This window comes from Nothoprocta perdicaria, unplaced genomic scaffold, assembly GCF_003342845.1.
Source record: "Nothoprocta perdicaria isolate Ctin4 unplaced genomic scaffold, notPer1 scaffold_244, whole genome shotgun sequence".
Lineage (NCBI taxonomy): Eukaryota > Metazoa > Chordata > Aves > Tinamiformes > Tinamidae > Nothoprocta > Nothoprocta perdicaria.
The window spans coordinates 142353-159464 of record NW_020455471.1 but is presented as its reverse complement, the minus strand read 5'-3'; the positions used below and the strand labels follow the sequence as shown (position 1 = coordinate 159464).

Below are 17112 nucleotides of genomic sequence, written 5' to 3'. Positions count from 1 at the left end.
AATGTGAAGTCACTTAAAGGAATTCCCTGTGATGAGCGTTACTGCAAAATCCTATTTAATTTGCCRTGTGCACTACACTGCCTTGCAGGTGAGAGAGAAAAAGAAAAGGAGAGAGAAAGAAATCTTCCATTCCAAAACCACTGGGATTTGGTGTCCTRGGAGGGGGTGCTGGCAGGCGCGGGGCTCAGCGCCAGGCTGCACGGCGGGCACACGGCCCCGGCTGCTCCGCGTGGAGGGGACACGCTGCAGGGAATGCTCTGCGGAGCAGGAGGCAGCTGGGAGGAGGCTGCGGCCGCCGCGCTCTCTGCGGCTCCATCCCTGCAGAGCAGCAGCACCCCGGCCCTTTCCCCCTGCCTCTGCCCTCCGCCAGCCCAGGAACTCCACCCAGAAAGGGAATCTTTGGGAAATCTCTGCATTTCTCAACAGCAGCAGGGCCCACAGCTGTGGATTTCCCCCACATAAAGAGGAAAAGAGCCAAACTAGCCATTTCTTYGCTGCTAGCCTAATTTCTGCCACACAGGCAAGAGTTTGTCCCATACATTTTGTTTGTCCTCCTGCATTGCAATCCCCACCAGCTGCCCCAAGCAGAGGAAAAGGACTTCAAGGGGGCGCAGATCCCTTCTGCATTGTCCACGTGCGAGGCGGAGGGGACGGAGAGGCTCCCGAATGCTGGCAGAGGGGAGGAAGATGAGGCGGGAAGGGCGCAGAGCCACGCGGGCACCGGCCGCAGGGCTGGCCGAGACGCAGGCAGAGCAGCGGGCAAGGTGTCTCTGTGGCCAGGGCCTGACCACAGCACTTGTGCATTTAGGTCACATCACTCACTTCAGGAAAGGGCCTCTTTCAGACCAGTCTCCGGTGTTTACCATCACCCGAGAGCAAAAAAAGTCCAGACATCCCAACTCTCTCACGTAGAAGAGAGCAAATCCTCCTGGACTGCCCCATGTCCCCAGACACCCTGTTTTTCCCTCCTATCCATCCTATGTTTTTGCCATCTCATCTATCCCTATACAAACCAACAAGCTGCTCGCGCCCGCTGCATTTTACTTTTCACCTCTTTAAACTGGTTCCCACTTTGCACTTTCAGTGTTCACTAACACCATCCACATGTCAATTGGCACATTTGTTACTGCTCGGTTTGTTTAAACAACTGCTTTTACACTTGTGGCTGACTGTCAAGCAATTTGTTTAACTTCCAGCCCTCGGTATCATAAACTCATTTCCAAGTAAAACAAGAGGAGCCCTTTCCCAGCTACACTAACACACACGCAGCAGCTGTGCCTGATGGCCTCATCCCCAAGCTGCCATGCAGGCCACAAGCAGCTCCTCGTGCCTTAAGGTAGGCAGACACACAAGGTATCCCTGACCTGCAGTCTCCAGGGAACAGTGACATTGCAGAGGGCTCCATGTGCTCTTGCAAGTTACATCCTCCTTCCACCTGCTAACAAGGTACCCTCTCCAGCTACGGTACTTGGTAAACTGATTTCAAGTAGTTGTTTTACAGGCACGACCCAATTCCGTGCTCTTTCATCTGACTTCTCGTTTCCCAAAGCAAAATGGCAGCAGTTGTTCAAAGCAATATCCAGTTGCTCAGAGCATTGCTGGGTGCTTAGTTTAATTCACTTTCCAGTTAAAAAAAAAAAAAAGATAAAAAAGAAAAAAAAGAAAAAAAAAACAGTTATTGTTCACAATGGTCACAGGAACAAAATATTTTCTTGGCATCTTGCTGTCCTGAAGACCCTGGCCACGAAGGTGACACCAGATCCCTTTTTGCTCACACTGATAGGCCTGCAAATGGAAGAAATAACCTTTGTGGGAGCAGCAAGAACGACCTTCCTCACAAGGCAAGGGGTGTATGAGCATAGGAGAAGACCAGTAGGTGCAAAAAAAAACCCAAAAATGTTTTTTTTTGAATATGGTACCCGTGAGAAACCAGCCTSCCCAAAGCCACCGGCTTCCAGGGGGTTGGTTTGAGCAGCCTGTGGCCTGCTGGAGGTAGCAGCGCTCATCTCCGTTAGAGCCCTGCTGAGAGCTGATCAACCAGTCCTACTCCAGGTTGCTCGAGGGAAGTAGCTGTCAAGAGCAGCAGACTTGTAGCAAGAAGCGGTYGTACCCTCTCGCACACCGAGCAGCAGTGACGTGTTCTGCTACACTGGCTCTCAAGCAACTTCTGTATGTTTTTTCCTTCAAGCAAATGCTCGATGTTGAAGTTGGTCACGTCTGAACAGTGATAGCTCCTGGCTGCAGCTCAGCACGCACCGRCAGCATCAGGTCACTTAAAGATGACAATGTCCCAGCTTGGGCAGCAGCTATGGATGGCTCAGCATGGCCAAGCAGTTGCCGGCAAAATGATCCGGATGGAGCCTCAGTTGAGGCTGATTTTTGATGGAGCCTCAGTTGAGGCTGGAGAAGGCCTTTGGGCTTCATGCAGTGCCTCCACCACCAGGGCACATGCAATATTCCTTGGTTACCTTTCACTTCCCAAAGCTGGTCCAGCTGCCCAGGCTGACACCGAATCAGGGGCAGATACACGAACCCTCCAGGTTTCTAGCAGACTTGCTTCAAAGAGAGTAGCTCGGGGAGCCAAACCCCGGGAGGAGCAGAACCGAGAGCAGGGAAGGTGAGCGATGCTGTGGGAAGTTCCTCTGGACAGAGGTGTGAATGTGTCTCCTGGCAGYGCTCAGTGCTGTACAGGTTGCACTTGCCCCATTTCACTCACGGCTCCTCGACAGAGAGGGCTGAGCTCAGCTTCCCCTTTCAGGGGATGCCAAGTGCAGCAGGTCCCCGGGGACAGGTTTTGAGGCACAGCCTGGTGCCCGAGTTTGGGGCATCTCCTCAGGAGAGCCCCGCGAGCGAGCCTGGCAGCAGYGTGCGGATCAGAGAGGCAACACGGCAACAGCTGCCTGAACAAAACTTGCCGTCCAGATTAACCTTTAATCCAGGCAGCCCGTGTGTGTGAAAGGACAAGCCTGAAGAGCTTGTAGTGCCAAGCAGCCTCCGCAGTGTTGGCAGGGGTCTGTGCCAAGGAGAAACAGTCTGTCCCGCAGGCTTTCCCGTCACCCTGCACTGCGGTTCCCTGCGGCCTCACCTGACTCACTGGAGCGGCTGCCGGAGCGTGGGTCTGGCTGCCGCGCTGGCATCAGCCGGAGCAGCCTGCTGGGCTGGGGGCAGGTGCCGTGGAAGGCAGGAGCTTCAGGGAGCTCCTCGTGCAGGACCTGAGCAGCTCCCTGGAGCCAGAGTCGCCCTGGCACCAGGTCACGTCTGTATAGCTTCAACTKAACCAGCTGGTTAAAATTTAATAAACAGCCCATCTTCTTGAATGGGAGGCATGAGAAATATCACAGAGAACCTCAGAGAACCTTTTGCAGGCTCCACTCTTCACTGACCCTGCCTCCCCGCTCGCACAGGCACCTACCCGCGTACACTTTGCGCTCTCTTTCCGACCACACTGTTCACCTTCACCAACAGAAGCGACTGGGGGAAAATAATTCAGCCGTAGAAGGGAGGTAAATGACCACACAAACAGACCATTATGTAAATGTCAGTTCTCATATTTAATATTTTAATAATTTTGTTTGCAACATTTACCACATAAATCATCTAAATAAATAGATGCTGTACAGTCTCTTATCCGTATCAGTACAAAAATAAAACCACACTTTGTGTCAAATTATCCTTGCGCCTGCCCTCCCTTTGCTATTGCAACCTCCATTTCCAACCCGCGCTCGCTCGGAATAGGCCTTATGCTCCGACCGGTTTGCTTGGAATCGCTTGGCTCCCTACGCCCCCTCCCTCCCCCTTCCCCAAATACATTCAATTAGTCTGTACAAAAGCTAGAAGCTCATTCTGTGCAAAAGGAAGCTTTCTTTGTGCAAAGGCTCAGGTACTCTAGCGTGCTGACGGAACAACAGCAACAACCCAAGAGACGAGAACAGAAATGGGGGGGCCCTTGCTCCCYAGTGGCCCAGTCTGCCACCTCCTCCCCCAGCAGAAGGGAAACGCTGCGAACTGGGGGAGTCGGGGTGCGCAGAGGAGCCCACGCCGAGGTGCATAAAAGGGGACAAAAAGGGTTAGTGCCAAAGACCTAGCAAGAGAACTGGGTTCCTCCAGCTACGGAGCTTGCTAGGTGGGAAATATATATATATACACTTTCATCTTAGCCTGTTCAAAAGGTTCTTTAGACATGCAAGATAAAAGCCTTGGCTGATTTTTTTTCTTTTCCAGTGGTTTCATTACCGTGCTGTTGGAGATAAGGTGAGAAAACAGCCTCTGGAAGGATTCAACAGCTACTGAAGACAGCTTCTGCTTCCCCCTCCTTTCCTCACTCCCTTCCCTGTGGACGGACGGGTAACTCTCCGTTCCCCAGGCAAGCTAATAAGGTGCAATTCGTYGGAGATTAAACTAAATCAGACATAGAAGTGGCCGTAGTGCCAGACTAGGACCGTTCAAACCAAAGTGGAACTTGGATCTCCCCTTCTCTCCAAGGGGGATGAGGGGGAGAAGAGAACGGCAAGAGGAGCCCTGAGGGTGAACGAGGGTTTCTGCAGGTCTCCTCTCCTCCCTCGGGGAACCCTTGGCACCCAACAACTGCCCCTTCAGCCATGGGAGGGAAGCAAAGGGCCCCGTGGCAGCTCGGCCAACGCTGTAAGGAACAGCCACAAGCCTRAGACAGATGCATCTTTTGCTTCTCAAATGCCACTTTTAGAGACACGATAAGGAGTATTTAGCACTCCTAGTGCTTTGCATTTTCAAAGTGCTTCAAAACATACTTCAGCCTCAAAAGCCAAAAAAGCAGCTTAACATTTTGACAGATTTGCAAAGAGCTTCTTTGTGCTGACACTGCATTTTCTTGTTAAAAAATAAAAAATTAAAAAAGCGCTTTCTTCCTCCTTCCAAATCCCTCTCCCAGTCAAAATCCTGCTACACCAATAGCGAGGTAAGTGGGGCAGAGGTGCTGACCAGTCTTATGAGCTCCCCCCTTCAGCATCAAGTTGGCACTCCCAGGCACTGCGGATGAGCAGCACCATGATGCCAGTTTGGTGGGAATCCATCTTCCCTCTAGCAGCCACTGCTGACCTGCACTGAGCTCTGCTCCTCCCGGGCACTGCCCTGTGCCCTCCCTGCTAAGCCACTGTGCTCCAAGAAATTAAGGGTGGGAGGGAACAAGGTCTGGAAGAGAGAAAGGGGTCAGCGCTTAAGGAAGTGCTTGTTACAGGGGGGATTAAAATTCAGTTTTCAGTGATTGCTTCTCTCTCGCCGACTCTTGGTTCCCGCTTCCCTTTGACTGTTCTGCTGCTGCCTTTTTATACGGGCTGTCCTGTGGGATGGTTTCATAGGCATTTCCATCTTAACCAGCTTCTTGGGTGGAATCCAGGTGGGTCGACACCCAGAACATTCAGCTGGCTCTGCAAGGACTGGAAGTTCAGCTCCCTGGCACTCAAGCTCAGTTGGCAGAGGACAACCTGGTCTCTTGATCAGAAGCTATTGTCTCAAAGCAAGTTTGCTTTACACTTGGGTACTTGAGGACAARAAACATGAAAGACATTTTTACCTGTATTTGCCAATGCTATACATTTCTGGGGGAGAAAAATGTCAACCTATGTAAGCTGTTTACACATATATGCCCTCCTTGCTTTCCTGCAGAGGAAGACAGCTGTACGAGTGCCTCCTCCCACCTGTCCCACTCCTTCCATGCCTTTTCCCAGGCAGGCAGAGCTGCTCCTACTGTTTTCCTACAAAGTTTGACTGCCCTCTTGTTCCCTGGCTGCAGGACGTGTAAGCAGGGGAGGAGCAGAAGAGAGGCAGATACCGCTCTGTCTTAGAAAATTAGGTTTTTAACACCTGGCCTGCTTCAGAAAGCAGAGACCAACAGGGAGGAGCAGAAGGGGGAAAGAGCTACTGGCAGATTTAGCTTCAGCTCAAATACCTGCATATGGCCCTCAAAGAGCCCTCAGTGCTGCTTTGCCCACCTCAGCCTTTGGCCACCACCGCAGGTACCTGAGCCAGCCTGGGTATTTACTGAGCTCTGCGGGGCCGCCCCTCTGCTCCAGCAGCACCAAATGGCACTAGCTGGAGCAGAGCGGGAAACAGTACCAGGGCGGAGGGCCCCCCGGAGGTGGGCAAACAATTTTACACGTTCAGGCACAAAACACCAGAAGAACAATTCTGGACAGTTTCACAACACTAACTATTAAAAAAAAAAAAAAAGCCATTCATTTCTCAGTAGGCTTCTTTCTGTCTGAGGCTCTGACGCAAGCAAGGGTCAAYTCACTAAGAAATTTGGGTTTATTTTGGCAAATGGAACTGCATTTGGGTGTTCTCACAATAATATCCTGGCTGTGCTTGAAAAAACACCTTGGGCTGACTTCACGAGCAGGAGGGCCCCGAGCAAACGCAAGACAATACGGAACATGCAGGAGCTAGGAAGCTGCTTGATGCCACTACTTATGTGTTCAGACTTGCTGTTCAAAGGTATCACTTACAAATATCAGAGCAATAATAGCTAGCTTAGAACCACTAGGAAGAGAGACGGTGCTTTCCGATTTTTAAACACAATATTAACACACACACACAAAAGTTTCCTGCTCTGATCACAGAATCACCATGGTTGGAACAGACCTATAAGATCAAGTCCAACTGTAAACTCATCATCACCATCATCAATGGAATGATGAGGGCCCCCAGGTGAATCTTGACATAGCAAATTTCCTGCAAGGTGCATGAAGCGAAAGCCTCTGTCTCCTGAAACATGTTTGGAAAATACTCATGTGGAAGCATTTCTGAGGAATGATCAGAACAAGAAGTTTCTTGTGTACAGTTTGGTAATTTCCATGGGCTAAAATTTGTTTTCCTTATTTACAGCCCATGGAGCCTCATGAGGTACGGGAGAGTTCGCTCCCTTCTATTCTTGGCTCGTGCTTCAGATAGAATTATTAAGCTCTGCTTCAGCTGCATGCTATTTTGGCTCTTCTAATCAAACGGAACGTTTAATGAAGCTCCATGCAGAGCATCAGATTTTCACGATAGGGTAACCAAAGAGGCCCAGCTCAATTTTCAATTTTTGGCTTGCACACACCAACMGAGAGGACAGGATTAGGGAGAAAGACAAGTAAACTCAGAAAACCTGCCCCAAAAAGCATCTCTACACTTGCAGAAGTGGAGCAAAATGGATTTTAAAAGTCCTGAAGATAAGCTCTACCTGTATAGAWGCAAGCCACATTTTTAAGAGAAAATGACAAAAACAAAAGACCTTTCAAACAGTCAAGAGTTGCTGTTCATGAATGTTAAAAAAAAAGAAGTAACTGCTTAGTTTCCTACCACAAACTGCTCTTCACAAAAACCCAACCTACGCACATGCAGCCTGGTGTGTCTCAGCGGATAAGGGTTAACTCCTCGCTGACCTGTGCTCAAAGCAGCCCAGTGCCAAGGGACTCTGTTTCACACTTCCTCTCAGGSGCTGACATATCAGTCACCGAGAGCGAGAGAGAGCACAACGTAGCCCCATCCAAAAAGTGCATCAGATGGGAAGTGTTGAGCAGATCCTCCTTTAAGAGCACCCCAGGTTTTTGARACCTTGACTCGGAAAGGAAGAAACATGTTTGAAGAGAAATGCCAAAACAAAACACGCTGAGAAGTCTCAGCTGGTGAGCGAGCAGGAAAAACACTGGATGGAAATCCAGTTAGAAAGCCATGGGATTCCTATTGCTTCTGACTTCAGACAAAGCGAGGAACATTAGTAAATAGAAACATTTTGGTTTTCTTTTGCTGTGTTTCTATACTGACCTCAAGGCGGGACAAAGGTGATAGTAGTTGTATTAGAATTAAAAAAAAGAAAAAGAAAAGCAGACCAGGATTTCAAAGAAAGATTTCAAAGAAGGAGCTGAGATCAAGACTTTTCAAAGTTAAGCTAAAGTATTTCACCTCTGCAACCATAACCACATGAACTGCTGCCATCCTGCTGAGTTTCTCCTGGTGACCCCAAGCAGATACCAACAACCTTTGGCAGGTGTGTGGGGAGGTGGTGGGACCCTGGGGGACCGTGTTCCCTGCAGAGGAGGGTGATCTCGCTTACGTGATGCGGCTCCAGATTGAGAAGCTGCAGACACCTACATTCAACAAACATCCTGAGCCCGTGTGCTTGCTTCATCAGCTTGCCCTTGCTAGCTATTCTAAGCTGCTTTCCCACTCACTCTTCCTCCCACCACGTTAAAAAAAACCACCTCTCCCCCCCAAAAAGAACCCCCACGCACAATGTGCTCCACTTTTCGCCCTCTGTTTCCTCTGCTATAAGTCTCCCATATCACTTCCTCTGTGCTTTGGGAGACAAAAGGTTCATCCTGAAATTCAGGAGCTACCTGGTGGTCCCAAAGGTGCTGTCACACAGTGGAAGACAGCGTCTTTTTAAACAGCTTTGAGACAGAAGGGGAAATCTTGAGTCTACATTGAGCTGCCCATCCTATTCAAGGTAAAACCTACTTTTAGTAAAAGGCTTGGAGCTGTCCAAGCACTTTGCAAAAAAGCAGATGTTTGGAGGACCAGAAGCCTCAGAGCTCCCAAATTCTGCAGGCCAGGTGCCAGGCCCTTCAGAGGAACRGCTGCAGAACTCACATTAAGGATTTCCACAGGTGCCTTTACCTTAGTATGTAGAAATCTCAGACCTTCATATAGCATAAATACAGCAGATAAGAGATGCTGGAGGTGGAACAGTGAAAGGAAACAAAGCATTTAAAGATAATTATGATAGTAGCCAATGTTGCCCTGTGGCACTCTGTTCTGCAAGTTCCAGCTTAAGGTCTAGATTAATTTTCTTGCTTTCCATTGGAAGAGATCTAGAATTTTCAAATTCAAGTTATTTAAATAACAACTGATTAAAAAGATGCACATGTGCAAGAAGAGATACTAAACTACCGACTCAAAATACATCAATTCTCCAGAAACTTAAGTATCACAGGCAGTCCAGCGCAAGGCGTTTAAGTGCAAGATCACGCAAGTTCTGTTGAAATGCAGACCACTTTYCTTGGCAAAGAGTTTTCAACTTTCCAAAGGGAAGTTCCCACTGATTAAGTAGTACAGAATCACAGATACTGAGAGGAGACTGGAGTCATGGAAGAATATTACTCACAGCGGGAACAAACCAAGAATTTTCATTGGTAAGAATTAAGGTTTTTTTYCCTCCCCAAGCCTAACACATGCCTTCCCCACGTGCTGTTTACCTGGGCCTCTCCATGTGATCCAAGAACAGAATTTGCTGCTAATGAAGGCCCATTTCCAGCTCAGTTCTATCAAATTCCTCTGTCCTGGGCCTGTGCCAGCACCCTGGACGTCTCTGCAGTGCCAAGCAAAGCTTTAGTCCTCCTGTGAGCCCCTCCTCCCAGGCAAGAGGGGTCAGTTTTCAACCAGCTTATGACCACAGATTGAGGACAGTGTTTGTTATTAACAGTGAATTTCGCAAAAACTGAGAACCCCCCACTTTCCATGATGCATTTCTCACACAGCACAGTCAGGGCTTGACCTCCTGTTTTGCATACACAGGAGGTATGGGCTCAACTGTGCTGCATTTCTGAGCTTTTAGCAAGGATAAATTCCACCTGTGTAGCCAATCTGCACTTGAGATGCATTTTGGTCTCCCCCTTTCTCAACAGGGAAAGAGAGAAACCTCTGTACTCTACAGTCAGTCTAAAGACTTACTTACCAGAGTCAGGCAAATACAGTTGTGAAGTCCTGACAGGAGGCAAAACAGCACTGGGGAGAAAGCCTTAACAGACTGGTGTTATCTACACAAGTAGGATCCATGGCCTCGCTGCTGCAGGAAGAGAGGGAGGAGGAAGGTGGGAAGAGCAATGCACAGAGAAGTATCTTTATCCAAGGTACATCAATTGCGGAACAAGGCAGCAAGCTGCAGATCCAACTCTTTTTCCACCTCCGCATGCCCTCTCCCCACAAAGGCAGCTGCTGCCACTTAACAGGATGAAAGGCGGATTGTTCAGCTTGCTGCCTGCACGTCTGGGAGGGAAGGCCCTGCCAGGGGAAAGGGCCGAGAGCTTTTCAGATGGCCCAAGTAATGACAAATATCTGCCCCCAATGCAACACTGCCCTTTGTTTTTGCGTATCTGAAATGAGGAGAAAAGGAGAAAAAAAAATCATGAAGGTCTCTGTAAACATTTTACGAGGAGACATTTTGGATTTGTTTTCTTAAGGAATAGAGTAACCGTTCCCTAGCCCCACCCTAAAAGCACTGGATTTGAGGAGCACGGAAAATGGAGGATCAAAGCTGTGCGCTCCGGTCTCGGAAGAAGCCCTCGGCCACTTGCGCTTCTCGGAAGGTGACGGTGATGGAGTTTGCCGTGATGTCTGTCACGGTCACTTCGCTGGGGGGCACGGTGGGGATCCAGGGGAGGCTGCCATCCACGTCTGCTGCACACGGAGAGGCAGGTGAGAACTCATTAGCAGGGGAGAGAGATGGGGGCCGGGGAGGACAGAGGGAAGGGAGGAATGGAAAAGGAGCCTCCTTCCTGAGGAATGGCGGGTGACATCAGCCTGTATTGAGCCTGCACACACGGCAAGGCAAGCCCTTCTCTCAGAGGGTCACTGCAGGATRGAAAGGAAAGAGAAGAGTAGAAAGGGTGCCCACACACACCAGCATTGTCGCAGCCTACACGCAGGCCATCAAGAACCAGTAACACCAATTTGATCCCCACACATCTCCCCTGCTTCAGCTCCCGATGGCCTGCACGTCAGCAACACGTTCACCCAGCTGCGAGCTCAGCTGCTTGGAAGTGCTGCACCCTGCTCACAAGCCCAAGTTCTTACAGACTCTCCTCAACTCCCTCTACRAGGGTCAGAGAAAGTCCAAAACAGAGGGCCTTCCCTGTACTGCACCTGCAACACGCCCAGGGTATAATTCTCTCCAAAACCCATCACTGTTGCTTCATGGAAAAGCTCCTATCTGTTTTTCATACCTTCCCACCTCTGCTTTATAGYGGAGAACCCAAACTAACTTTCCCCAACTGCTCCATTTTGTCAAGGTAAGAACAACTTGTAATTGAACAGGCCTTCTCCCACCCAAAATCCCATTTCCCTCCCAATCCCCAGAGAGTGACAAAAACATATGGAGTGCAGGAGGAAGATGTTTCCCCTCCCTACCGCTTTACCTGCCCTGACCTAGACAAGAAATGTGTGTGCCTCAAGATGGTATTTCCTGGCTTCTGTCTCAGATACTGGAGTGGCTGCTCTCACCTTGGAAAGGATCCACCCACACTAACTGGAATTCAGCACAGGCTGCACATCAAGCGGAGAACAAAAATCATTTTACATTTCTCTAGCACCATTCATCTTCCAGGGTGCCAAGGAGTTTAGAGGCCAGAATTTCCAGGGGAAAACACACAAGCAGSATGAACTCCAGTTGGCTGCTCTGCCAGGCTGTACCCTCAGAAGCTCCAGTAGCGAAGGGCAGTTTCCCTGGTCAGTCGGTGCAACGTGCATTACCCTCCTGCATGAGGCACTGGCACCCTTGTCCCAAATGTCAGATGTGCTGGGGCACCTCCCACGCCAGCGCTCCCGCTGCCTACGTGGTGGGATCGGGCAGGTGTCACCAGCCCTGCTTCACCTCTCTCATCCTCACAGAATCACAGAATAKTTAAGGTTGGAAGGGACCTCTACAGATCATCTAGTCCAACCTTCCTGCTCAAGCAGGCACACCYAGAGCATGTGGCACAGGGTGGCATCCAGGCGGGTTTTGAAGACCTCCAGAGTAGGAGACTCCACAACCCCCCTGGGCAGCCTGTTCCACTGATCTGTCACCCTAACAGTAAAGAAGTTGCTCCTCACCTGGAAATGGAACTTCTTGTGCTTCAGCTTGTGGCCATTACCCCTCGTCCTATTGCTGGCTCACTTCACATAGTTCTCAGCCAAGGCACTTGAGAAGATGTGTGGTGTGGGGAAGAAGGGGAAGACGGGGTAAAAGGAAGGCAATAGGAGGCATTTCACTGATACAAGGCTACAGAGAGGCAACATCACCACCGAAATTGTCACGCTGTGCACCCAGACAAAGGAAGGCCCTGCAGAGAGGAGGTCGCAGCGGCAGCCTGCTCGAGCTGCTCTGAAGCCCTGACCCAAACCGCAGCCCCAGGATGCAGCAAGCGGGCAGGAAGCGCTCGCAGCAGCCTGCCCACGGCCAGCGCTCCCCGGCCTTACCTTCCTTGCCGGCGTGCTGCGCGGCCTGCCAGGCCTCGGCGCCCTGCCTGCCTTCCAGGCCCACGGCGTCGTTCAGGAAGAAGTCGTGCCTGCAGTTGCGACCCTCCAGGCTCGGCATGCGCGGGAACTTCTTCCTCGACAGCCGCAGGTACTTCTGGTTTTTGCGCTGCTTTCTCAGAGAGAACGGCAGGACCGCCCCGCCAGTCTTCTCCGAGAACTCTGCCTGGCCTGCCTTGGCGCCTGGCAGGCTGCTGTCCCCTCCTCCAAACCTCCGTGCGAGAGAGAAACAGAGCTTCTCCTTTCCCTTGTGTGCGCTCCTCAAGTCCATGCCATAGAGCCGCTGCCGAGACAGGAACGCAGCAAGGGTCAAAACGGGAACTGGGTAATACAGCCAGGGCTCCCATCTGGGAGCCAGGAAACAGCCCCTATTCTGAGCTCAGTCCCTCAGCATCTAAGTGACCTAGCGTAAGATGCGCCACTTCTACAACACTGCTCCTCTCACCTCTTCATCTAAGCTCTTCCTAACACGGGCTTCCTGGAGTCAGCTGCTTTGCGCAGCAGCAGTCAAAGCAAGCTGGAACATCACCTCCTTCCAGCTACTGCCTTTAACGTGCGGAACTGTCCAAGCTCAGTTCAGTTTTAAAGAACATGAGACCCAGGTAACCTGCAACCAACTCAAGTCCCAGATTTGTAAGATTCTGTTCTGCAGAGCAATAACATTCTTTTTCCCCACCTTTTTCCTTCTTCATTTAAAGACAGGTTAGCTGACCTGTCTTTAAGGCCACCCTGCCAACCCACTGACTTCAAGCTGTCRTGCTAGCTTGTCACCTCCAAGCTTGTCCATGCATCAGCAAATGGACAGTTCCTGCTTCCCTAGGGGCACGGCAGCAGCGCGGCAGAAAATGAGTTAAAACACCCAGGAGAAGAGCAAGAGGCTACCTGCAGAAGGAGGCGCTTTGGTTTGGGACCTCTTTTCCTGTACCCCGAAGCACGGTCTCGCTCTTCTCTGCGAAGAAGGAACAGATATCAAACCCAGTGCCCCGCACCACAGCACAAAGCCCAGTTAAGGACTTCTGCCTTCTGCAGCACAGTTCCCTCTCTGCTTCCATTAAAACCCAACAGTGTAGGCTTGGAAAGCATCCCAGAACTGTTTCTTGTGGGAGCAAGTGTCTTGCAATAAGGGAATTTCTCTGACTCAAGGGTAGGTTAGAGAGACTTATCGCTTCTACATCAATCCAGCCCAGCCTTGGCCCTACTTAAAACCTGTGACCAATTGCTCTCTGGCTAAATGTTGTTTGTGCTTAGTCTCATTTCCTGAGCAGTGCCAGTCACGGCTGCTTTAACTCCATCTCGTCTGCCTTGGCCAAGAGCAAGGTACAGAGAACAAGCTGGGCTCGTTCCTATACATCCCATCCTTGGCAGGAGCAGGGACAAYAGGGGCACTTTATGCAGGCTTCAGAACAACGACCCCATCCCCTTTGCTGTGTCCAGGAGAGAGAACATGGCCCCTTACTTTTCTTCATAAGCCACTACCAGGCGAGGGTCCAAGATATGATCTTCTGGCTCCCATGTGCTGTATCTGAAGAAAAACACAAGGAAGATAAAGTAAACAAGGCTTTAATGAAACATTCTCTCTGCAGGCCTGCTACCCAGGCTGCTGAGGCCCTSGAAACTGCCTTTGCAAGGGTCAGTGGGGCCTGCCACAACATTGCTGGAGCCCTGAGGAATCTCAGCCATTCCCTCCCCAAAAGCTTCCTGCCAGAAACCACCTCCCCTTCCCAAAACAGGCAGAGCCAAGCTTCAAGCAGCTCTTTGTAAGCCAACAGGGCAGGCTTTCCTCCACAGGGCCCCTTCCTCACTGTGCACAAAGCCTGTGCAAAAATTCACCGACTGCTTTTAAGCAGATGCCTAAATAGGTCTCATTTGCAGCACACTCCCGCACATCCAGGCAAACGTGCGAAACGCTGGGACTTGAGCAGATCCAACCCTCTGGAAAAATAGGTCTCTCAATTCAGAGCGCCCCAAGAGTAAGTATGTTTCCTCACCTGCATTATTAATTACCTCTAATCACTGGAGCTGAAAGCATTCATTTAAGAAGAGTTTATTTTTTCTCCACTGATGCCTTCCGACTAAACATGCTCAGACCTGGGCCCTGAGGCAAGTTAATGGCAACTCTCCAGCTCCTCCTCCTCCTCCTGCTCCCTGTGGGTTATTTCTGGCTAGGAGAGGTCAGCAGGATTTCTGTATGGGAGCTGGAGGGACCYGTTTGCAATGGTGTTTTATCAACGCCTCCAAACGGGGCAAAAACTGCTCGGGAGGTTTGCGTTGTGGGGTGATGAGAGGTGCTAGAAACTATAGTATAACTCTTTCACAAAATGAGAGGAAGGAAAAAAACCCCACAAACTCACAAAATTCAACTATCCCACGGTGTGCTGTACATCAGAGGGTTAAGCATAGACCTGTCTTCCCAGCCAGCTGATCCCTCCCTCGCTGCCTGAGCCTACTGCAGCCATCTGAGTGTGAGCTGTCAAAGGCAAGATGCTGTTTGAAGGGAGGAAGGTTTTCTCCCAGCTGCAGGGCTTTTGGCACTCRTTCCTCACATGTATGAAAAATAAGAATACTTGGGGAGGGGGGAAAACGCCAGCTCGCTATTCATGGGCAGGAGAAGAAAGGGGGGTTGCTATAAAAAATACCAAAACAAATAAATCTACAGCAACGAAAACAACCTGGTGGGTGTTGCCTTTTTCTCTGCAGCCCAGTCCCTGGCTTTGCTGCAGTGGCAAAACACTGCATGTAAAAAATATGGCTCACTTTGCCGCATGCACACGCAGATATATATATCTATAGATATAGATATATTAAACACACACATGCATACACACATACAGTGCACAGAGGCCAAGCTGCAGCAGAGCTGCAGAGAGCAGGCACTGTGGAAAACATAGATCATATGATCTTGCTTCCCCCTCCTCCTACTCCTCCTCTTCCCCCTCCCCTCTTAACTCCAACACAAGTTGTAAACAAGCTTGGAGCTGCAATTGGGTTGTAACTCCTCCATTCCCTGGCTGGAGCAGTACAATCCAGGAATCTGAGGGATGGGGCATTAGCAAGCATTTTTTTTTCTTTTTTTNTTTCTCTCTCCTTTTTTTTTTTTTTTTTTTTTTTAAGTGTGGAAAATATTCAACATATGAGAAAGCATCAAATTTCTGTCCTAGCCTCAATCCCCTCTGGGAAACTCCCAGCTGGAATCATGGGTTAACAGGCACTGAGATTACAGAGAGCAATGCGACAAGGTAGGGGAGGGGAATAGCAAAATACCATGGAGGATGAGAAGGAACATGTTGGAAAACAAGGATGCGAAGAGCTCGTGGTGCTACGTGCCACTGCAGGCGCATGTACGTTTGGAAACAAGGAGCAGAGGCCACTGGCAAGATGAAAGCAGCTTGCAGGCTCAAAGCATTCTCAATTTAAGCAGCTCAGGCTACTGAATAAGCAGTTATAAAGAAAAAAAAAAAAACAAATCAATGCTCTTCACATCCCGTATTTGGACGCTGGGGGAAGGAAGGAAGGTGCTTGGACTTGTCACAGCATAAAAGAAGGGTCCGTGACACCCCTCTTGTCCCCCTGGGTGGAAGGTTGTGGGTTTTCATTGCCTGAGCAGAGATTCTGGTTCCCCCAGGGTCCCAAGGTAAASGGCAAGGAAAGGCAGCAACAAGAACAAGGGCTGCTCTTGTCAAAAGGAACATCACACCACGCCTCAGCCCATCTCCTTGGCAAAGCACTGTACAAGAGAGAGACCTCCATGCCCTGTGGAAAGCAGAAGGGRACAAACATCAATGTTCTGACGAAACAAGGGATGGTGCCTCACAGGCTCCGTGTCCCAATTCGTAACAGGGATTAAATCAGGCGTAGCCACTTCGGAGGCTGACATGGGCCAAAACCTGCCCAACAGCTGCTACTCAACAAGTGCACCAGTATTTATAGCCAGGAACAGAGCCCCTCTCTCCCAACGGCATCAGAGAAGGGGAGCCGCTCCCGTTCCTGTGCACCCCACAGCGYGAGGGCACGCGGACACGCGCTCCGAGTGCTCCCACACCGGGGACAACCTCTCAGGCCCACGTCCTTGCTGGGCTTTGGRCTAGTGAAGCCAGACACCATTGCTTAGCATCATCCAGTGAAACTGCACGTGAAATTGAGCCATACCCGGGCACATTGTGCATGCAGAAGCACACAGGTACAAACAGAAAAGCAAAGGCAAGCCCAGCCTCTTGGTCAGTCCATGAGGGCTCTGCTAGCTTGCTAGCTAACACAGTAATAATATTMTACAGTTATCTCATCCTTTTGTGCTCAAAGCATTTTACAAATGGCTTAGTCACAGAGCAAGGACTTCTCTTTAGAAGCAGCTGCATTTTAATAAGGAAGAGAAGTCGCAGTAAACAAGGCACAGCAATGCTACAGAAACTTTGGTTTTTCTTTCAACACGGCCACCAAAGGCAAGGCAGAAAAGGCACTCGAAACAGCAGGAGGTTTCAGACAAGAAACTGGAGGTGCGATGGTCATTTGAGACTAAAACCCGCTGGGGTTTGGTTACATTTAGTAAGTTTGAAACACGCCACTTCTCCTTTTGTGAATGGCAGAAGGGAGATAGCACCAGGACTGCACAGAGCCCTAAAAATAAAGGGAGGTTCTTTTGGGGCCGATTCAGAAAGGCAAGCACCACTCTGTTCTTAGAAGAATCAGCTTTTTCTCTAAAAGTCATGCTGAACTTGTGTGGATTCACATCTAGAAAGTGTCTTAATGGAATATTTCAGCAGTAGCAAAAAATAAACAGCCACAACAGATTGGCACAAGATCTGTATCCCTCAGCTGCCAGTTTGGAAATAAGAACAGAGTTTTGGGCTGTGGCTCTGTTTTTTTTTTTTT

The 17112-nt window shown here is 49.9% G+C and overlaps 1 protein-coding gene across 1 annotated transcript in view; it reads right to left on the bottom strand.

The window, feature by feature from the left end:
- Positions 1 to 17112, bottom strand: part of CBX6 (chromobox 6) — a 29037-nt gene that overhangs the window by 9600 nt on the left and 2325 nt on the right. Inside the window, exons 2-3 of the mRNA XM_026039870.1 lie at positions 13703 to 13768; positions 13129 to 13195 (exon numbers count right to left, since the gene is read on the bottom strand). Of these exons, the coding sequence (XP_025895655.1) occupies positions 13129 to 13195; positions 13703 to 13768 (133 nt within the window). The remainder of the gene's footprint in view (positions 1 to 13128; positions 13196 to 13702; positions 13769 to 17112) is intronic.